This window comes from Papilio machaon, chromosome 9 (assembly GCF_912999745.1).
Source record: "Papilio machaon chromosome 9, ilPapMach1.1, whole genome shotgun sequence".
In the NCBI taxonomy this organism is placed as follows: domain Eukaryota; kingdom Metazoa; phylum Arthropoda; class Insecta; order Lepidoptera; family Papilionidae; genus Papilio; species Papilio machaon.
The window spans coordinates 8475676-8499130 of NC_059994.1; the positions used below are offsets into that span (position 1 = coordinate 8475676).

General features: G+C 40.2%; 1 protein-coding gene across 1 annotated transcript; it reads right to left on the reverse strand.

The window, feature by feature from the left end:
- Window positions 1–3325: 3325 nt before the first annotated feature.
- On the reverse strand, window positions 3326–23370 carry LOC106720114 (peptidyl-prolyl cis-trans isomerase G). The gene is made up of 20 exons (XM_045679504.1): window positions 23044–23370; window positions 22725–22830; window positions 22482–22569; window positions 21485–21514; window positions 21098–21237; window positions 19871–19979; window positions 19434–19592; window positions 18490–18562; window positions 17402–17711; window positions 15247–15371; window positions 14904–14973; window positions 14562–14621; window positions 14204–14269; window positions 14002–14122; window positions 13596–13829; window positions 13006–13467; window positions 12829–12910; window positions 4150–4240; window positions 3745–3850; window positions 3326–3468 (listed from the first exon to the last, which is right to left on the reverse strand). Exons 1-20 carry the CDS (start codon window positions 23236–23238, stop codon window positions 3408–3410), a joined length of 2688 nt encoding a protein of 895 aa, XP_045535460.1. The 5' UTR covers window positions 23239–23370; the 3' UTR covers window positions 3326–3407.
- Window positions 23371–23455: the final 85 nt, after the last annotated feature.

A 23455-nucleotide genomic window follows, 5' to 3' on the forward strand; every position in this document is an offset into this window, starting at 1 on the left:
AAAAACACCAATTAATAATAATAACGAAAGTAATAACGTCACCGATTCAATAGCAATCTGTTTACGACGTGGTAAACTGATTCTTTCACGTTCTTCTCCAATTACACAAAACTCGGACAAAATAAATTTGATACTCGGCGCCGCCAGCAAAATACGTTGTTGAATATTATATTAAATGCGAAACCAACACGTGCTGGAAAATTCCGTGGTTATGAAATAAAATAGGTCAACAAAATTGTGGTGTAATAAATAACATTTAAATTCAAAGCCTTATCATCCGTATCCCTGATGTATCTTTATGAAAGAGTACTAAATAAACCACCTCACTCCATACAAAGTAGGTTACAGGAGGTCATACTTTAACTGAATAATAACTTTAGAGAAATATTTACCTTCTGCAACCGATATTAGAGGTTATATTGTATTTTAATGATTAATCATGGGTTTCTGAGACAGAAATCCCCCTTTAAAACATATTTTTATCTCTGTTTCATCAAAAATAATGACAGGGATGACGATATGTTTTATATAGAGATATTGTTCTCAGAAACCAACAGTAAGATATACCTTAATATCTACATAATATAATCGCTTAGTAGAAAACAATGAAATGTAGAAAATTGCAGCATTTAACGTTAATTTATAGGGAAAATATAAAAAGTGGACAAAAGGCACGTAGCCATAAGCCGGCGTTATTGTGCTTCGTTTATATTTTTAATAAAAAGGTCCGGGGAAAGATATTATGAAAGATAAAATCTATACAAAAGAAATAGTGGAAACAATTTATCTTTATTATGAAAAATGGTTACATAAACCTTACATCTAACAGATAGAACTAAAATCTTTCATTCTTGAATCTATAAAGATACCAACTGTCACCCGTGACTCCGTCCGCGCGGAATAAAAAGGAAACTTAATTAGTAGCCTATGAGTTCTTCCGGACTACGCTCTACATATTATATGTCAAATTTCATCATAATCCGTTGAGCCGTTCCGGAGATACCTTTTAAGAAACATCCATCCATCCATTTAAACATTCGCATTTATAATGTTAGTAAGAGTAAGATTTCACTGGTACGTGCTATCAGTTAGAATTACGCGTCAATGTTAAACATTCCCAAATAACTTTACTTTTCAACTTAGCTAGAGTAAATTTTTTAACTTAGTTAGACACCATGAACTAAGTTAAAAATTTTAAGACAAGAATTTTAAGAAGTGTGACCGTCGCCTATAAACCTCAGCAACACCAAAGGAATCGGAGTTGAGGTGACGCCCCGCTAATCGCTAATTTCACGCCCGCTTCCTAAGTCATAGAGGTTTGGAAGGCTACTTATAATTTATTATTTAGATCTAAAATTTCAAAAGGCCATAAAATTATTATTCGCTTTACTGCATCTCAATATTCCTTGCAGCAATAAAATGTGTCCTATAAAAAGTAAGGTGTGAAAATAAGACATTTTCTTGAAATCTATTTCATACTAATTAGATGGCGTTTTACTAACTTAATATAACAATCGACTGACATCTCAATTGTCTTCTAGGATATTATCAGATATTCTCACGTGTGACACACTTGAGTATTTAAGGCACACTAACGTTCCCCCCTCCCCTCTGCCCTCCTCTGTGTGGCAAAGACATCGAAAATGAAAATTGTCTCAGAAATTATAAAACTCATCGCCAGATAAATGTGAAGTTAGGTATGTTTTGTTCTTTTAAAAAAACTTCATAAAATGTAGTTTTTAATTTAATTAAAAATGGCACGTTGTCTAAGTTTTGCCTGTTGTAATACCTGACAACTCTTGATAATGAGATCCCACGGACACATTTGTAATCTTACTAATATTATAAATACGAATGTTTAGATAGATGTTTGTTTGAAGGTATATCCGGAACGGTTCAACGGATCTCGATGAAATTTGGCACAAAAGTAGAACATAGACTCCAGTCTATGTTCTACTTTTGTGCCAAAGTGTTAGGAAGTTTTTTTATTCCATTCGGACGGTGTCGCGAGCGACAGCTAGTCGACACTAGATATTGTAAAATAAAACAAATGTAAAGTTTGAGTCATTTATTAAATTAGACACAAAGCAAATACATCTAGTGCACAATAATAAAGAAAATGAAAATATTGAAATAATATTTATTAAAAGATATTCCAAATTCACACAGAAAGTAAGAACACGAATCTTAATTTGACCTGACAACTAAATTTAAAATACCGTTTAATTTTAGATAAACAATTCACTAAGGTATTTTACAACACGATTAAAGAGTTCAGATCACATTGACTGGAACCGTTGAGCTGCGACTCAACAACTTAATTAGCAGCTCACAGCTCATTGCGATGTATTATCTGAGCGGACGAGCCGCGACCTCTTTTTATGTCCATTTGAATTTGCCAAAATAGCGAAGCGACCGCTGATTTCAGATGCATTGCCTACATTTAATCGACGTAGGAGAGGATGTACAGAAAGAAAATCTTTCCCCTTATAAATTCCCTCGTCCATCAAATCCACTACCCCTTCCCATACTTACCTTATTTTAAAAAAAGGTGGAGAGAGAAAGAGGAATAAAATTAGGCTTCGCACTTCGCAGCTCAAAACTTAAATCATAACTGTATGCTAACAAATTGAGCTTAACTTTGAATCGGTTCACTGATCTGCTACACATGTGAGCCGTGAACTGATTTGCAGGTCATCAATTTTACTTAACTCACCCATGATTATTATCAAATGAAAAATATCTGTCTTAAAATTATTAATCAGTGTAATTTAAGTTTTATTTAAATGAGTCGCTTAGTATTATTTTTAAAATTAAAAATTTTACATTTTATAGGCACCATGAAATTAATGGCATTGCCCCCGCCGAAATATTATGCAGCCATTCAATTCAAAGGGTAAGCAGTAATAATAAACTTATTTAAAACATACGCTATATATGGATTCACACATAAGTGCAGAAAGATATTTTTATTAAATAAAAAATCTACCATTTTGAATTACGATCCAATTTTAACTAATGTCAATTTACCAGTAAATATGAAATCAGATTTAAAAATGATCTAATATGAAAATAATTTCCTTTAATAACTATCATTTTATATCAATTTTAATTATTGCTTAATTTTAATCAAAATTAAACAAATATTGAATGAAAAGTGCTGAAAAAAAATCTACATATTATTTAATCTAACCTTTATCTATGTCCATCATTAACATTAAGTTTAAAAAAAAAGAAACCTAAAAAAAAACCTCAAAAACCTACCCAAAATTACTCGTCTTATATTGAACCATTATTCTGGGGGCGTAGCAGTGCCCCCCTTACTTGGTGACCTTGTAACTTTATAGTGTAAAACTATAACTTAATTAGGTCATAGTTTGTCAGGCATTAGAGATGGTGGTGGGGGGTTAGTCAGAGGAGGAGGAGGGGGAGCGACGACGACGTGACGACTTCGGGCTGTGGCGAGATCTGCGGACATAATAAATAATATTAACCAAAGATTAAAAATTAAATTATTCAAAGTATTCTATTAAAAAACCCAGTTTTACGACATTTTGGAAAACTCTACATTTTTTTTCTCTTATATTTGACAATTAAACAAGTCCTAAGACATCGATTTAAACTCCATTCTTTTTGTTACAAAAATGTCATAGTAGTTTTAATTGGCACGCTAAGAGCTGTGTTTACATTTTTTTATGGGAAAAAATATGCTTTTCCTTGTGTTTGTGTGTATGTGTGTATGACCTGGGACTGCGCGTACGCCTGCGGTCTGAGGAGCGTCGACGACGTGCGCGACGCGAGTCCTCCGACCCTGAGGAGTCGCTGGAAGACGCGCGTTTCTTCTTCAACTCTACAATCATAGATATACAAATAATGCTAGTTTTTTTTATAGTGCTGGCAACACAAGAAACATGTGGCAACACCAAACAGCAACGCAGCCACTGCTCATAGACATCCGTAATTGCAGATACGTTGCCTTCCTTTAATTGACAGAGGAGGGGACGCGTAGAAAGAGAATATTTCCCCTTACAATGCGTATTCCCGTATACAAAATAAAGATAGAAATATAGAAGAAAATAGATAATAGTGATATGAAATAGTACTTTTTGTTGTATGTGTTTGTGTATGGGTGTGTATGTATGTATGTACCTGCGGCCTTCGCCTCGCGGTCGCGCTGACGTGACTTGATGAGGCGCACGATCTCCATCAGCTCCTTGCGCGCCTCATCGCGCTCCTCCTCCTACATACAACTCATACATCACTCATACATACATATAACTTACAATCATACAAATGTAAACATTTGTTTTTCATTTAAAACTAGCTTTTACCCGCGACTCCGTCCGCGTGGAATAAAAAAATGCACACAAGATAAAAAAGTTTCTATTGTAACGTATTTAAAACGTCACATAGTCTGTGCACTGCGGCGCACGCGCCGCGGGGACTGCGCGGGTTAGAGGGGCGACCCGGGCTCGGCGGGGTCGCTGCATACGTGCCGGGGCACTTGCCTGCAATCTCCTGAGAAGAGCGGTCACCGGCGTCTTAGTCTTGGTGTGATCGTTTCCGGCTAACGTTGGCGTTCTAAAGTTATTTTTTTCTACATTAATACTAATACAATTTAAGTACTTGTTCCCGTTTTAGGGAGCACTGTACGAATTTTACTGCAAGCTACAATCAAGCTAGCAATCTCCGAGCAAGCTGTCGCTTGCCAGCTTCATACATCGGTAGCTGACCTGCCGTTGCGACCTCAGCACCGACGTCTACCGAATTCCTGCGGCCGCCGCTTAGCTGCCTAGGGAGCACCCAGCTGCGGTCGACGTGCACCTCCTGTCCTGCCGTTCCTTGGCCTGCCGCCGCTCATCTGTCGCCGCTCATCTGTCGCTGGGCGACGCCACCGTAGTTCAGCCAAAGCAGGGGAGTAATAAACGCCGCGGAAGCAGAGACTGATAGCACGTTACCCCACGACCTTATAAATTTTATGTGCCTACCGCTGAGTGCTTGGTAATCCTTACTAATATTATAAATGCGAAAGTAACTCTGTCTGTCTGTCTGTCTGTCTGTCTGTCTGTCTGTCTTGCTTTCACGCAAAAACTACTGAACCGATTTAAATGAAATTTTGTACACAGATAGTCTAGAGCCTGAGGATGGACATAGGCTACATTTTAACGCGAAAAAGGGGTTGTAAGGGGTTGAAAGTGGGGGTGAAAGTTTGTATGGAATTATCATCATTTTTACAGGTAGAAGGTTGAAACTTATTTTCAAGGCTAATTTGATAAAGATAAATATGAAATTAAATTTTTGGAAAAATTTTACCCCCAAGGGTGCTAAATAACAATAGGGGATGAAATTTTGTTTTGCAATATATTCGGTTTGGTGAATGTTTTGTTTAATATGCTTTGCTGTAACCCTTACCAATATTTAGTCTAGAGCCTGAGGAAAGACGTAGGCTACATTTTAACGCGAAAAAGGGGTTTGAAGGGGTTGAAAGTGGGGGTGAAAGTTTGTATGGAATTATCGTCATTTTTCCAGGTAGAAGGTTGAAACTTATTTTCAAGGCTGCTAATTTGATAAAGATAAATATGAAATAAAATTTTTGTAAAATTTTACCCCCAAGGGTGCTAAATAACAATAGGGGATGAAATTTTGTTTGGTAATATGTGAGGTTTTGTTGAATGTTTTCTTTAATATGTTTTGCTATTACCCTTACCAATATTTAGTCTAGAGCCTGAGGAAGGACATAGGGCACATTTTAACGCGAAAAAGGGTTTGCAAGGGGTTGAACGTGGGGGTGTAAGTTTGTAGGGAATTATCGTCATTTTTCCAGTTGGAAGCTTGAAACTTATTTTTGAGGTTGCTAATTCTATATAAATAAATATGAAATTAAATTTTTGTAAAAAATTTACGCCCAAGGGCGTTAATAACAATAGGGGATGAAATTTTGATTGGCAATATGTAAGGTTTTGGTGAATGTTTTGTTTAATATGTTTTGATGTTACCCTTACCAATATTTAGTCTAGAGCCTGAGGAAGGACAAAGCCTACTTTTAAACGCGAAAAAAGGGTTATAAGAGGCTGAAAGTGAATGTGGAAATTTGTATGGAAGTATCGTCATTTTACAGTTAGAAGCTTTAAACTTATTTTTTAGGCTGCTGATTTGATATAAATATATATGACATTTTAAATTTGTAAAACTTTTACCCTCAAGGTTGCAATGTAACAAAACGGAATAGGGGATGAATGTTTGTATGGGAAGATGTTTATGTGAATATTTTGTAAGTTTTATATTTTTTGGCATTTTTTATAAGTTTTAGTAAAAACCACAACAACAACATAATTCACGACCCGTAACTCAGAGGGGTAGGCAGAGACCCAGGACCTACATTTGGCGCGGTACGGGCACACCTCTTTCTATGTTCTTCTACATACATCAAAGCATAGCACGTTGGTTAAATAAAATAATTAGCCCAAAAAAAATGCTACCCAAAATAGTATTTCACGCGGACGAAGTCGCGGGCACAGCTAGTATTATATATATCTCTTGTTACCACCTGAGTTTCTTTTCTCACCTCATTAGGGAGTTAGGGACCCAGGGCGCAAGGACACCCTTTTAAGCCTTGCGGGACGGTACATTGGCGCCCTCGTCGTGGGTTAATCTGTTTCTGCTTTCGCTGTTAGTAGTTAGTTTTGCGATGTGTGATTTTGTAAAACGCTTTTTATTTTTTTTGGTTTGCAGCAACTAGGGTGAAAGTAGTAATTCGTCATCTTTTTATTGTGCAAATAAACAAATTTTAGACTAAGGTATTTTATATGTGATTTTTTATTTTTTTTTAATTTCCGTTGTTTTATTTTATTTTCCGTTACTGTTTTTGAATTACGTTCACATTGTTATTTTCGAGGTACCGACAAATGTTTTTGTTTTGCGCGCCGTTATCTTACCGCGCGTAAGCGCAAATTGAATATAAGGCTGCGTTCACACTAGTTGCAATTTAATATATATTTTTTTTTTGCTTTTATAATTTTGTTGTATTCTTTATCTTTATTAAGAAACCAGAGCGTTACATTAATTTAGTGTAAGAGAACGGAGTATTTTTTTTTTATTATTATTATTTTTTTTAACTTAATTTCATCTTCCGATTTTTTTTTCTTTTCTTTTCTTCTTTATTTTTTGTGCCATTTACAACTACCTACTTCCGGTTCATTTTTTTTTTTTTAATATTTTAGTATCTCGATTAATATGGTTTATCCAATTAACTTTTCTGCCCTGAATAAGAGCGAACTTGAATATGAGGTGGCTATAAGAAACGAAATACCCGCCAACACGGTTGCGGATTTACGGAAGCAGATTAGTAAATTATCTCAATTATATCCATCCGAGAATATTCTTGTTTCGCATTTGGAACCTCCACGTGATTTGAATTGCTGTGTGGAAATTTTAGAAAGGATTATTTCAAATCTCTCTGAAGGTTCTAAAGATAATTATTTTTTGGCCAAAACTGAGAATAACCTACATCACGTCTACCATAGGCTAGGCCGGATTGACGTTAGCGACGCGCTCGCCGACCAGCATGCAAAGTGTCATGTTTTGTTTAGACAAGCGTACGACAAATTATTAACTCTTAAAACCAAGAATGTCGATCTTTCTGAGGAACCAGGCAGACCTTCGACTTTACCAGTCAATGTTACGGTAACGTGTGAAGGCGGCAGCAAAATTTCAAACGAACTTAGTAAATTGAAATATGACGGTAAATCCTGCGTACGTTCATTTATTCAGCAGGCACACGAATTTAGTGGAGCACGCGATATCCCAGGGTCAAAGTTGTTAGCTTTCGGAACTGAAATTTTCGTAGGGGACGCGTTGCATTGGTTCAGAAGCGTAAAGGAACAAGTATCTACCTGGGATGAATTAACCGTACTCTTAAAACAAGACTTCGATAAGGCTGATTACGATTATCGTTTATTAGCGGAGATTCGTTCTAGAACTCAGGGGAAAACAGAAAATATTTCGATATACTTGTCAATACTGTCGGGTATGTTTTCACGCTTAACGAAACCTCTTACAGCCGAAGATAAGCTAGAGATTATCTTGCATAACATACGTCCTTGCTATGCTAACATATTAGCGTCATCGCCACAAATCTCATCTATCGAACAGTTAAGAATGTTATGCAGAAACTACGAGAACGTCCAGTCTCGCTTAGCACATTTTCGAGAACCACCAGCGGCATCCCATGATACGTTAGCCCCCGAGTTTTCGTACAAACAGGATCCCAACCCCTCCTTTAGTAAACAAAAGCACGATATGGATAATTCTCATAATTACAACAAAAATTATTCTCATGATGTTAAGAAATATCTACACGTTATAAATAATAGTGATCAAAGCGTAAATAATAGTGTTCCTTACTGTCCTCGATGTCGTAACCATTCACATACTTTTAGAAATTGCAAAAACACTGAAATTTTATGCTTTAAATGTGGCAACAAAGGTGTCAAGAAGCCCGACTGCCCAAATTGTAACCGAAATACGAATTCAAAAAAACTAATTAGGAAGAATTGTAGTAGATCTTGTAATAAACCGAAAACTGATATTAATGATTGGAAGGAATGGTTAAAAACAGTACATAGATTTTTTAGTTTTTACAAGGCTGCTACAATTCTACAAAAAAAACCATTTCGTGATACCCGTCCGTATATTAACATAAAGATTAATGACATTACTGCGTCAGGACTCTTAGATTCGGGATCAGTAATTACTGTTATAGGGAATCACGCTCACAAGGTTTTGCTTCAACATGGCCTTAAAATTTTAACTGACGAGCCGTTGTTGGTTACTGCGGCAGGCGGACAAACGTTGAATAGTATAGGCTATATTAATTTGCCCGTAACATTCGAGAATCAATTTCACATAATTAAGGCTTTTGTTGTTCCCGAAGTCAAACCGTCACTGATCTTAGGTATAGATTTCTGGCGTGCATTCAAATTATGTCCGAAGTACTTAGGCTCTCTTACTTTAACAGAGACACCGCTAATGGACTTAACTGAAAATAGACCGAAACATTTAATTTGTTCTTACAATCATTTAAATATAAATGAAAAGATAGTCGCAGATACCGTAATTGAAAAATTTAAAGAAATTTCGTTTGAGCATAAAGGTTTAGGCCGGACTCACGTAATAACACACCATATTGACACAGGAGAGTCGCCTCCTATTAGGCAAAGATATTACCGACTTTCTCCAGAAAAGCAGAGGATTCTACTCGAACAAGTTGATGAAATGTTGGCGTTAGACGTAGTAGAACCTTGTGAGAGTGCCTGGCAGTCTCCCGTTCTTCTAGTTACTAAGAAAAATGGCAAGCCTCGTTTTTGTCTTGACAGTCGGAAGCTCAACTCGGTTACTAAAAAGGACGCTTACAACTTGCCTTATATATCTGAAATCCTAGACAATTTACGCGATGCCCGTTTTCTTACTAGTCTTGATTTATCCAAGGCTTTCTGGCAAATACCTATCGCGGAAGAAGATAGAGACAAGACAGCCTTTTACGTTCCCGGTCGAGGAACATTTCGATTTAAAGTCACCCCTTTCGGTTTAACAAATGCACCGGCCACACAACAACGATTAGTCGATGCCCTTCTAGGTGATGTAGATCATCGTATTTTTGCCTATTTAGATGATATTATTATTGTTAGTAGCACTTTTGATGAACACGTCTCTCTGCTATCTCGTGTGTTGGACAAATTGCTTAAAGCGAACTTAACCATCAATTTGGAAAAGTGTGAGTTCTTTCGAAGTCAGCTCAAGTACTTAGGTTATGTCGTTGATGAGAACGGGTTACGAACCGACCCCGATAAAGTTGAAGCCATTCTTACTTATGCGACTCCAACTAGCAGGAAGGAGTTGAAACGATTCTTGGGTACGGCTACTTGGTATCGACGTTTCGTTCCTAATTTTAGCACAATTGCAGGGCCGCTTAATAAGCTAACTTCAAACAAAAAAAATTCTCCTCCTTTCCAGTGGACTGAGGAAGCCGATGCGGCATTTAAAAAGCTCAAGGAATGTCTTGTTTCCGCCCCAGTGCTTTCATGTCCCGATTTTGACCAGCCATTTCAGGTTCACACCGATGCGAGCAACTTTGGCATTGGAGCGATGCTAACTCAGGCTACCAACGGAATAGAAAGACCAGTAGCGTATATGAGCAGATCGCTAACAGCTGCCGAAAAGAATTACAGCATCACGGAGCGTGAGACATTGGCCGTTTTAGTTGCTCTAGAACACTGGCGGTGCTATATTGAAAACGGAAAAAGGTTCACAGTCTATACAGACCACAGTGCTTTGAAGTGGTTCCTTTCCTTGAACAATCCCACAGGTAGACTAGCTCGTTGGGGTGTACGTTTATCATCTTTTAATTTCGAAATTAAACACCGACGTGGCGTTGACAACATTATACCTGACGCTTTATCTAGAGCTTTACCGGTAGCTTCTATTGCAACGGCCAAATCATTTTCTGCAACTAAGGATGATTGGTATAGGAAAATGTATAATGATTCCCTAACTAAACCTTCAGGTTCCCCTAACTATTTCGTGAAAAATGAAACCCTTTACCGCCTTTCAAAGAATAAATGCGATCTTACAAAAGAATTTTCTTGGAAAGAAGTTGTTCCTCTCGAACTTAGGGAGGCTGTGATAGCTGAGAATCACAACAAGCCAATTGCCGGTCATTTGGGTATTTTCAAAACTTACAGACGGATCGCTCTTAGATATTTTTGGCCCGACATGTACCGAGATGTATTAAAGTACGTGGGCTCATGTTCAATTTGCCTCCAATATAAGGCCCAGAACCATGGCATTCTTGGAGAAATGGGTCGCCCTAAACAGTGTGCTCGACCATATCAAATGTTATCTATCGATCTCATGGGACCTCTTCCTATAACTCGTAAACAGAATAGTTTTATCTTGGTAATTACTTGTTGTTTTTCTAAATTTTGTCACATATTTCCACTTAGAAAAGCTACCTCAAGAATTATTGCACAAATTCTGGAAGAACAAATTTTCTTAATACACGGTATCCCTCAAACCATTTTACTAGACAATGGTCCCCAGTTTATAAGTAGCCAAGCCAACGATTTGTTTAGAAAATATAACATCCCTAACGTATTCTTTACGCCAAAATACACTCCGCAAGTAAACACCGTTGAGCGCTATAACAGAACCATAATTACGTGTATATCTACCTTTGTGGATAACGACCATCGCTCATGGGATACGTTCATACCCAATGTCCAATTTGCAATTAACAACTCTGTGAACGAAACTACGGGTTATACGCCATCATTTTTAGTATTTGGACGGGAGATAGTCGTTTGTGGTTCTCATTATGTAGACTCCGATTTAGGGGACGAAATTATATTTTTGCCTCGCGATATTTACGCAGAGAATCTTGGTTCGCTTAAATTGGTTTTCGACCAGGTACAGAGGGCTTTATACCGAGCCCATTTAAAGAATACGGCAAAATATAACTTAAGAAGAAAGAATTACGAGTTCAACGTAGGAGACGTCGTATATAAACGTACTTTTATTTTGAGCGACAAGGACAAATATTTTAGCAAAAAACTGGCTCCAAAATTTATTAAGTGTAGGGTAACGGAGAAGCGTTCTCCCTTAGTGTACATATTAGAAGACATGTCGGGAAAAAATCTAGGTGCCTGGCATATTAAAGATTTAAAGATCGTGTAGCTTTCTAATTCTGAGAAACTACACACCTCAAGGATTTTGATATTAAATCAAAATCCTTAGGGCGGAGAGGGGGTACTGTAACGTATTTAAAACGTCACATAGTCTGTGCACTGCGGCGCACGCGCCGCGGGGACTGCGCGGGTTAGAGGGGCGACCCGGGCTCGGCGGGGTCGCTGCATACGTGCCGGGGCACTTGCCTGCAATCTCCTGAGAAGAGCGGTCACCGGCGTCTTAGTCTTGGTGTGATCGTTTCCGGCTAACGTTGGCGTTCTAAAGTTATTTTTTTCTACATTAATACTAATACAATTTAAGTACTTGTTCCCGTTTTAGGGAGCACTGTACGAATTTTACTGCAAGCTACAATCAAGCTAGCAATCTCCGAGCAAGCTGTCGCTTGCCAGCTTCATACATCGGTAGCTGACCTGCCGTTGCGACCTCAGCACCGACGTCTACCGAATTCCTGCGGCCGCCGCTTAGCTGCCTAGGGAGCACCCAGCTGCGGTCGACGTGCACCTCCTGTCCTGCCGTTCCTTGGCCTGCCGCCGCTCATCTGTCGCCGCTCATCTGTCGCTGGGCGACGCCACCGTAGTTCAGCCAAAGCAGGGGAGTAATAAACGCCGCGGAAGCAGAGACTGATAGCACGTTACCCCACGACCTTATAAATTTTATGTGCCTACCGCTGAGTGCTTGGTAATATTATATATATCTCTTGTTACCACCTGAGTTTCTTTTCTCACCTCATTAGGGAGTTAGGGACCCAGGGCGCAAGGACACCCTTTTAAGCCTTGCGGGACGGTACACTATGTCCGTCTCCTAGTTCTAAGCTACCTCCCCATCAATTTTCAGCTAAATCAGTTCGACCTATCATGAGTTATAAATAGTGTAACTAACACGACTTTCTTTATATTCTTTATATTATATATATATAGATAATAAACCGGACAGACTACAAACAATTGAATGAACATAAAAATTCATTAAAAAACCAAAAAATTAAGCACTTTTGAGTAGAATTTTTACTGTTCCTAAAGATTTTTTTTTTGTTAATTACTTGAAATGAACCTAATCTGTTGCTTTTTTTTAACAGAAATATATTACCTTCTTCTTGTCCTCCTCCGTGGTGGGTTTGTTCTTGTCAAGCTCCACCCCCTCTTTGCGATCACCTTTGGGCGACTTTGTCCTGTCATAATTAATTGAACATTAAAACCTTGCACTAAGTAACAATTAAAACTTAAATCCATATTAAGTATGCTAAAGTAATTATAAATTTAATACCTTTCTTTAGTAGAGCTCTTTCTATCACTCTCTTCTCTAGCCCGGTCACCTTTATCTCTATTCTTCTCCCTCTCTCGTGACTCCTCTCGTTTAATTTCTTTTCTACCTTTATCTTCCTTTCTGGAATCCCTGTCGTCTCTAGATTCCTTATCCTTTTTCCCAGAGTCCTCTCTCCTGTGATCACGACTCTCTCTATCATCTTTCCTATAATCTTTTTCATCTCTTCTTGATTCTCTTTCATCTTTTTTCACTTTATCATCTTTGCGTACATCTTTGTCATCTTTTCTAATATCCTTGTCATGTTTCTTTCCGTCTTTATCATCCTTTCTATATTCCCTGTCGTCCTTGCGATGCTCTCTTTCGCTCCTGTATCTATCGTGCTTGTCGTCTCTATCCTTCTCTTTGTATCTCTCCTTTTCTTTCTCACGTCGTGTATCACCTCGATCTTGACGTTCATCTTTTCTGTAAGAGAAGAATTAAATTTTATTTCATATAATTATTCACCTTATTAAATTTACTTGCGTACAAAAAAAAGATGACTTCCTAAAATGAAATAGTTCCTAAGTGTTCCTAGTTCTTAAGTAACTCACCTCTGGTCTTTGAACCTGTCTTTGTTATGACTGGCGAAGGTACTCCTCAGTAGTCTAAAGGGATCGTAGCCGGCGTCCTCATCGCCTTCATCCGCATGGCGGGGGGTTTCCCGGGGGGTGTCACGTGGGGTGTCGCGGGGGGCTGGGGGTGCGGGGGGCACGGACTGGACGCAGGAGGCCAGCCCGTCGCGACGTCTTGGCCGTTCACGATACTCCCTCGTGTCGCGCTCCTCCCTGCAAGTAATTAACAGCTGGCATCACACCGGTAACTACGCGACATACACGCGTCGATCACGGGTGAACAGAAAGACAGATATATTTGCTAGTTATATATATAAAGTGACATTTGGTAAATAATTTCATTCCTATCGAAGTGTTAGTTTGTCGAGAGTATGTTGTGAGGTACCTGAGCTGATCATGGCGAGGATGCACACCGAGTGCTCGGGCCAGAGCCTCCGCTCGCTGATGGGGCGAAGTCGCTCGTGTTGCCCCGCGCCCCACCACTGCCGTCCTCACCACACGACCTCCTGCGACACCACACAACATAAAAATACCGAATGCGTCTATTTATCGGGAAAAAAACTACACAAAAGGTAGAAATAATTCACCTTCATGTTCAATATCCTCTTCAAAGTCGAGAGCATTGTAATCGACCTTTTCATGTCGGGATTGATCTGAATTCAAAAAAAAAAAAAACATAAAAAATAATATCAAGTTAGTTATCGACGAATCGAAAATAATAGAAAAAGATTTTCTACCTAATTGCTGCACTGAGTGTCGATAATTAATTACTTACTGTCACTTTCTGAGACCAAAATCTCCATTTAAAAGAGATTTTAATATCAGAAACCAATGGTAAGAAACTTTTAGGATAAACTTCAAATAGAAAATCTTTAATCTACACTAAGGACGACTGTGGGTACGACTGTACGCTCACATGTAGTACTGTAGGTATAAATAACGTACCATGCGTAGAGTCACACTCTCCCTCTTCTTTCTCCTGCTCCGGAGTGCCAGGCTCGCCTTCTGTATACACAATAAAAAAAATTACATTAGTTTTTTAGATTCACGATGGTTCTTAATAATGATACAATATATTTCAGTGTCTGTGAACATCTTACTAATATTATAAATATGAATATTTGGATGTTTGTTTGAAAGTATCTCCGGAACAGCTCAACGGACTTGATGAAATTTGGCACAGATGTAGAACATAATTTGAAAGAAGACATAGGCTACTAATAAAGTTATTTTTTGAATTTCACGCGGACGGAGAATTCCTTCGAGTGTTGTTTTAAATTGTCTCACCATTAAGAGGTTTCTCTGCAGGCTTCTTGGGCTCGAGCGCCTCTCTCTCCGCCCTCTCTTGATCCATGCGCTAGATAATTACATAAATATACTTAATTTACAAAATAATTAAATTAAATCTTTGAATATCGTATTATTTCATTAAAGTCACAGTTCTAAATCATGAATCGAGAATCCAAGAAGAGAGTTTTATAGAGAGAGAAAGAGATGACAGTATCGTAGTACTGAAACAAAGATATTGTAGTGTTTAGAGGTTGTTACTTGGTGAGAGAGAGAGATTGAGTTGTAGTGTAGAGAGAGTGGGGGTGGGGTGGGGGAGAGTGTTGTGTCTGTGTGTGGTTACCTCGTAGTCTGAGAGCTTGATGATCCTGCGCTGAGCCTGTCGCCAGTGCGGCGGCGTCATCGAGCGGGACCGAGACCGAGACCGGGGGAGGGGAGGGAGAGGATGGGGGAGAGTGAGTGTTGTGTCTGTGTGTGGTTACCTCGTAGTCTGAGAGCTTGATGATCCTGCGCTGAGCCTGTCGCCAGTGCGGCGGCGTCACCGAGCGGGACCGAGACCGAGACCGGGGGAGGGGAGTGAGAGGATGGGGGAGAGTGAGTGTTGTGTCTGTGTGTGGTTACCTCGTAGTCTGAGAGCTTGATGATCCTGCGCTGAGCCTGTCGCCAGTGCGGCGGCGTCACCGAGCGGGACCGAGACCGAGACCGGGGGAGGGGAGGGAGAGGATGGGGGAGAGTGAGTGTTGTGTCTGTGTGTGGTTACCTCGTAGTCTGAGAGCTTGATGATCCTGCGCTGAGCCTGTCGCCAGTGCGGCGGCGTCACCGAGCGGGACCGAGACCGAGACCGGGGGAGGGGAGGGAGAGGATGGGGGAGAGTGAGTGTTGTGTCTGTGTGTGGTTACCTCGTAGTCTGAGAGCTTGATGATCCTGCGCTGAGCCTGTCGCCAGTGCGGCGGCGTCACCGAGCGGGACCGAGACCGAGACCGGGGGAGGGGAGGGAGAGGATGGGGGAGAGTGAGTGTTGTGTCTGTGTGTGGTTACCTCGTAGTCTGAGAGCTTGATGATCCTGCGCTGAGCCTGTCGCCAGTGCGGCGGCGTCACCGAGCGGGACCGAGACCGAGACCGGGGGAGGGGAGGGAGAGGATGGGGGAGAGTGAGTGTTGTGTCTGTGTGTGGTTACCTCGTAGTCTGAGAGCTTGATGATCCTGCGCTGAGCCTGTCGCCAGTGCGGCGGCGTCACCGAGCGGGACCGAGACCGAGACCGGGGGAGGGGAGGGAGAGGATGGGGGAGAGTGAGTGTTGTGTCTGTGTGTGGTTACCTCGTAGTCTGAGAGCTTGATGATCCTGCGCTGAGCCTGTCGCCAGTGCGGCGGCGTCACCGAGCGGGACCGAGACCGAGACCGGGGGAGGGGAGTGAGAGGATGGGGGAGAGTGAGTGTTGTGTCTGTGTGTGGTTACCTCGTAGTCTGAGAGCTTGATGATCCTGCGCTGAGCCTGTCGCCAGTGCGGCGGCGTCACCGAGCGGGACCGAGACCGAGACCGGGGGAGGGGAGGGAGAGGATGGGGGAGAGTGAGTGTTGTGTCTGTGTGTGGTTACCTCGTAGTCTGAGAGCTTGATGATCCTGCGCTGAGCCTGTCGCCAGTGCGGCGGCGTCACCGAGCGGGACCGAGACCGAGACCGGGGGAGGGGAGGGAGAGGATGGGGGAGAGTGAGTGTTGTGTCTGTGTGTGGTTACCTCGTAGTCTGAGAGCTTGATGATCCTGCGCTGAGCCTGTCGCCAGTGCGGCGGCGTCACCGAGCGGGACCGAGACCGAGACCGGGGGAGGGGAGGGAGAGGATGGGGGAGAGTGAGTGTTGTGTCTGTGTGTGGTTACCTCGTAGTCTGAGAGCTTGATGATCCTGCGCTGAGCCTGTCGCCAGTGCGGCGGCGTCACCGAGCGGGACCGAGACCGAGACCGGGGGAGGGGAGGGAGAGGATGGGGGAGAGTGAGTGTTGTGTCTGTGTGTGGTTACCTCGTAGTCTGAGAGCTTGATGATCCTGCGCTGAGCCTGTCGCCAGTGCGGCGGCGTCACCGAGCGGGACCGAGACCGAGACCGGGGGAGGGGAGGGAGAGGATGGGGGAGAGTGAGTGTTGTGTCTGTGTGTGGTTACCTCGTAGTCTGAGAGCTTGATGATCCTGCGCTGAGCCTGTCGCCAGTGCGGCGGCGTCACCGAGCGGGACCGAGACCGAGACCGGGGGAGGGGAGGGAGAGGATGGGGGAGAGTGAGTGTTGTGTCTGTGTGTGGTTACCTCGTAGTCTGAGAGCTTGATGATCCTGCGCTGAGCCTGTCGCCAGTGCGGCGGCGTCACCGAGCGGGACCGAGACCGAGACCGGGGGAGGGGAGGGAGAGGATGGGGGAGAGTGAGTGTTGTGTCTGTGTGTGGTTACCTCGTAGTCTGAGAGCTTGATGATCCTGCGCTGAGCCTGTCGCCAGTGCGGCGGCGTCACCGAGCGGGACCGAGACCGAGACCGGGGGAGGGGAGGGAGAGGATGGGGGAGAGTGAGTGTTGTGTCTGTGTGTGGTTACCTCGTAGTCTGAGAGCTTGATGATCCTGCGCTGAGCCTGTCGCCAGTGCGGCGGCGTCACCGAGCGGGACCGAGACCGAGACCGGGGGAGGGGAGGGAGAGGATGGGGGAGAGTGAGTGTTGTGTCTGTGTGTGGTTACCTCGTAGTCTGAGAGCTTGATGATCCTGCGCTGAGCCTGTCGCCAGTGCGGCGGCGTCACCGAGCGGGACCGAGACCGAGACCGGGACGGAGTGCGGTATCTCTGACATACAACACACAATCATCTCGTGACAAGCGGACATTATGACAACCAGAGTGACAGCTGCACGAATTATTCCCACTTTCATAATAACAAAATTCCATAATAATACAGAGCGTCGGTGGCTCAGGGGTTAAGCACTTGACTTGCAATCTACAGGTCCCCGGTTCGAATCCCGCCATGTACCTAAGTGTTTTTCGATTTACATATGTACATTTATCCGACATTATGGTGAAGGAAAACATTGTTATGCTGCACATATCTGAGAAGATATTCAATGATATTTGTGAAGTCAACCTGCACTTGACCAGTGTTGACTATGTCCTAGTCACCCTTAACTTAGGGTAGGCTCCGAGTCACTCAGTGGGGACTTATAGTGAGCTGATGATGATAATAAGGATGTGATATGTTTGTTAATTTGCTTATTTGTTTGGATTTATCAATTAACAAGGAATTACTACGAGAAGTAATATCACAAATTGCAATTCAGTTGCTTACAAAATGGACGATTTTCGGAAGCTAGAAAACCTTTAAAAAAAAACTGCTCTAACATCCTTATGGGATTATACAACTTAGGAAACCACTTGTATAGCCTTCAGTTTGCACTAATGAAACCTTTACTAACAAAACATGTTGTAACTTACGATATATGTATCAATAAAAAATTTACAGTCATTTAATACCAAGTAAAAAATTGATGTATCTATTTTCTAAATTCTACTATAAACATTATTAGGCAAATCTAATCAAGTTTGACTAGTCTAGAAATAGTTATACTCACAAAAACACCTCGTCCTTTTATAATCCTCCCGCTCCTTGTGTAGGCGTTACGATCGCGTTCACGATAACGCATCCTGAAAAAAAAACATCTCACAAATTAAGTTCATCATCATCAGCTCACTATACGTCCCCACTGAGGGGCTCGGAGCCTACCCCAAGTTAGGGCTGACTAGGACATAGTCAACGCTGGTCAAGTGCAGGTTGACTTCACACATATCATTAAATATCTTCTCAGATATGTGCAGCATCACGATGTTTTTCTTCATCGTAAGAACGTCGGATAAATGTACATATGTAAATCGAAAAACACATTGTTACATGGCGGGATTCGAACCCAGGACCTGCAGATTGCAAGTCAAGTGTTTAAACCCTGAGCTACCGACGCTCAAATTAATTCATTACAGAAAAAATCCTTTCCAAACGTTACTAAAAAAAAACATTTAAACTTACATTAAAAATTGCCTAAAGCTGTAAAAGTAAAAATAAAAAATCTAATATCAAAAATTGAATGTCACTAAAAGACTGTAAAAAAAAACATGCATTTTACCTTTCATTTAAATATACTAACAGGATTATAAGGAAAAATATAGTATACTAGCTAACGCCAGCGACTCCATCCGCGCAGAATTTAAAAAAAATGAGTACTCTATGTCTTCTTCCATACTATGTTCTACATCCATGCAAAATTTCATCTGTTGAGTCGTTCCAGAGATACTTTCAAACAAACATCCATCCATCCATCTTCTTCTATATATAAAAGAAAATCGTGTTAGTTACACTATTTATAACTCAAGATCGGTCGAACTGATTTAGGTGAAAATTGATGGGGAGGTAGCTTAGAACTAGGAGACGGACATAGGAACTTTTTTTATCTTGTGCGCATTTTTTTATTCCGTGCGGACGGAGTCGCGGGTAAAAGCTAGTTGTATATATATTAAATTCTACCTGTCTCTATCTTTTTTATCATGATCCTTCCCTCCCCGGAGCAGGAACTTGTGCTCGGGCACCTCCGGGATCTCTCGAGGATCTATCTTTGATGTCATCACCAACGGATGAGCAGGTTGCTCTGTCTCCTGACCATCCGCTGAGGACTCCGAATGATGTCTGGAATATTTTTATTTCATTTTTATTATCTAATATTAACTAATTAACTACAGTACACATAACTTCCAGTAAAAGTCCATTCCACTGAACAAACATAAATGTGCAAACAAAATTTTATAATTTCAATTTTCCTTTTTAAGCTAAATTTTTATAAACTAAAGTTTTGGCTTAATTTATAACCAACAATTGTGAATTTTTATTTTCATTATAAATTCTAGTTTTATTTTTTTTATTGATTGTATTTACTTTTTTATATACTCTGTATAATAAATATGTACCTTTTCTTTTTCTTCTCTTTTTTCTTCTTCTTGTCCTTCTTCTGAGAATGATCAGAATCGCCATCACTCTCCTCTTTCACCTTCTCCTTGTCCTGCTTACGCTTTTTACCTGATTAAAGTGAGAAATTAATTTCAGACTTGAGTTAAAAGTTGGTTTTGGAAAATTAAAAATAAAACCTCTGATATTCTAAATTTTGAACCAATGAAATGAATAATATTTCTAACATTCAAAAAGATATACAATTTTTATAACATACTAGCTATTGTCCCCGACTCCGTTCACATAGAATAAAAAAGTGAATTAGGTAAAAATCTTATGTTCTTCTCCTAATCCTAAGCTACCACCGCACCAATTTTGAACGAAATCGGTTCAACAATTCTTGAGTTAAATACAGTGTAACTAACACAACTTTTCTTTATATATGTATACTAGCTTTTACCCGCGACTCCGTCCGCGCGGAATAGAAAAAAAAAAAACGGGGTAAAAATTATCCTATGTCCTATTCCTGGTTCTAAGCTACCTGCCCTCCAATTTTCAGTCAAATCGATTCAGCCGTTCTTGAGTTATAAATGGTGTAACTAACACAACTTTCTTTTATATATATAGATAAAAGACTAGCTTTTACCCGCGACTCCGTCCGCGCGGAATAAAAAGGTAGAAAACGGGGTAAAAATTATCCTATGTCCGTTTCCTGGTTCTAAGCTACCTCCCCATCAATTTTCAGCTAAATCAGTTCGACCTATCTTGAGTTATAAATAGTGTAACTAACACAACTTTTCTTTATATATGTATACTAGCTTTTACCCGCGACTCCGTCCGCGCGGAATAGAAAAAAAAAAAAACGGGGTAAAAATTATCCTATGTCCTATTCCTGGTTCTAAGCTACCTGCCCTCCAATTTTCAGTCAAATCGATTCAGCCGTTCTTGAGTTATAAATGGTGTAACTAACACAACTTTCTTTTATATATATAGATAAAAGACTAGCTTTTACCCGCGACTCCGTCCGCGCGGAATAAAAAGGTAGAAAACGGGGTAAAAATTATCCTATGTCCGTTTCCTGGTTCTAAGCTACCTCCCCATCAATTTTCAGCTAAATCAGTTCGACCTATCTTGAGTTATAAATAGTGTAACTTACACAAATTTCTTTTATATATATAAATAAAAGATGTTTCATTGTTACTGCACATACACTAGTTTGTATGGAGACATACAAGTTTTAGTATTACCTGACTTAAGCCTGACGAGCTGTCCGCAGGCAGTGACGAGCACATCCTGCAGAGGGCGCGCGTTGCGGTCCACCGGCAGCGCCTCCAGCTGCCGCACCAGCGCCGCGCCAGCAGCCACCTGCCCGAACACTACGTGCACACTGGAATAACACAAACACGGACATATTTTATATAATAAATATGGTGAAATCAAAAACATTTAATATATTTTACTTAGTAATTTAAATGTCATTTGATGTCAAGGATTCTAGAAAATGTCTAATGTCCATTATCATTAACCACTCTTTAGTCAACATTCCCCTAAATCTAAAGCTTGAGCATGGATGAAAAATGGCCCTAAATGTATTAAAACAAATTAAAATTTGAAAATAAATATTATTAACTTACTTGTCGAGATGCGGCGCCGGCTGTGTTGTTCTACAACACACAGAACACAACAAGAACGATAGCGGGCAGCGCACGCACGTCGCCGCCACGCCAGCGCCCTCTACACACACAACCATGCGTCAACCTCTGCCCACCCCGTTACAACACAACTTCCTGCACTACACATACAACCATATAGGCAAATAAATCTGAACCAAAAACTTATTTAGGGGGGTGTAACTCATATACCATAAGTAGAATTTAATGAGTGTTCTTCCAAGTGAATAAATTTAAATAGATTTTATGAAACAGTTATCATATAATCACTAAATAATTTGTAGATCTGTCTGAATCGATCTGGCAAAGCAATACTTTTCAACCTGTAATAAAATTAGAATTCTAATTTGTTTTTTTGCAGAATATCCCTGTATAATGATGAAAATTACCTAGTTCAGTTGTTATGGTCACCAACATAACATTCTGCAGTAGTTGTTTTTTTTTTTTTGTAAAGGTGCCACCTTAAAAACCAGCACAAGGACAGTTTAGTCTGTCACTGCTTTGCTTATATCTTTATTTGGGTTTATCACACTTTCTTTCTTTAAATGGGTGATGACAATAACTTAAACATAGACAAACCACTAAGTCTGCCCTATTTATTATACTATACTAAAAACAATCTTACAGTAGTACCTAATTATGCTATTCAATAGTTTTATTTACATCTTGCCTTATTGTACTGAATGGTTATATTTGAATTATGCTACAATAAAGTTCAAAGGAAAAGTAATTAATTATTTTTCAAAACAACTCTGGTTTGAATTATTTCTTTTCTCTAAATAGAATTCATTCTCACCACCTTCCTGAAAATAACTTAAGCTTACAGTTTTGTAGAAATCTTACAGTAAATGTATCATTAGCATATAAACAACCCCATCAAGGGATTCAGAGCCTAATCAGGTTAGGGGTGACATCCTGTAAGTAATTGTGAATAATTCTCACCCTTAACACCACCACTTACATAAAGAATTGAGATCCATTTGTGTCCTTTCCTCTATTTGCCATAGACAGCAGGTAGGGCCGATCATGTTTAAGTTCAAATGTCTCATCTGAAAATAAATCACAACAAATTTGTTTACATTTTTTCAGACAGTTGAGCTTATATTTCTATTAAATATTGTTGTTTAGTGACTGCACAAATGTGAATCTGTCACTAGGAACCGCTCACAAAGTGGATCTATGTAGAACTTAAACATTATCTTACCTTCAAAGGTTCCTCCATATATTGACTCTCCACCAGTCCCATTAGCATTAGTGAAATCCCCACCTTGTATCATGAAATCTTTGACCACTCTATGAAACACCATACCCTGGCAAATAAATCTGCTTAAACAACTGATATAAGGGGTACATAGTTTTGATATTAGAGTGTACTAAGGAAATGGAGAAGTCAACGGCAAAGAGAAGCCTATAAACTTAAAAATTATATCAATAGTGCTCACAATTTATTTTAGTAGAAAAATGTAACAAAATTTACTCGGTAAATATTTTAATTTAATTTTTTATATAATGGAAAAGTGTACCTTATATGTTAACGGTTTCCCAGTAACTTTACCAACTCCCATATCTCCAGCGCATAAAGCTCGGAAATTTTCCGCAGTCTTTGGAGCAACATCAGTAAACAATTCAAACACGATTCTTCCTGAGGGCAAGCCGCCTATTGAAATGTCCATAAAAACACGCTCACGCTCAGCTTTTTCTTCGCCGTCGACGGTCATTTTTAATTAATTTGTAGCTTAAATGTTGGCTATAATTAACTGTTAATAACTTTTATATTAATTAACCCAAAAAACTTTTTGACGCGTATATTAAATACCACTTCATGCAGTTTTTGGTTTTGGAGTTCTTGGCAGTAGATATTTCCTTTTCGTCCATTTAATACAATAGATTATGTACTCAACATGACATCTACCATTTGTATTCTGTAGTCTGTCT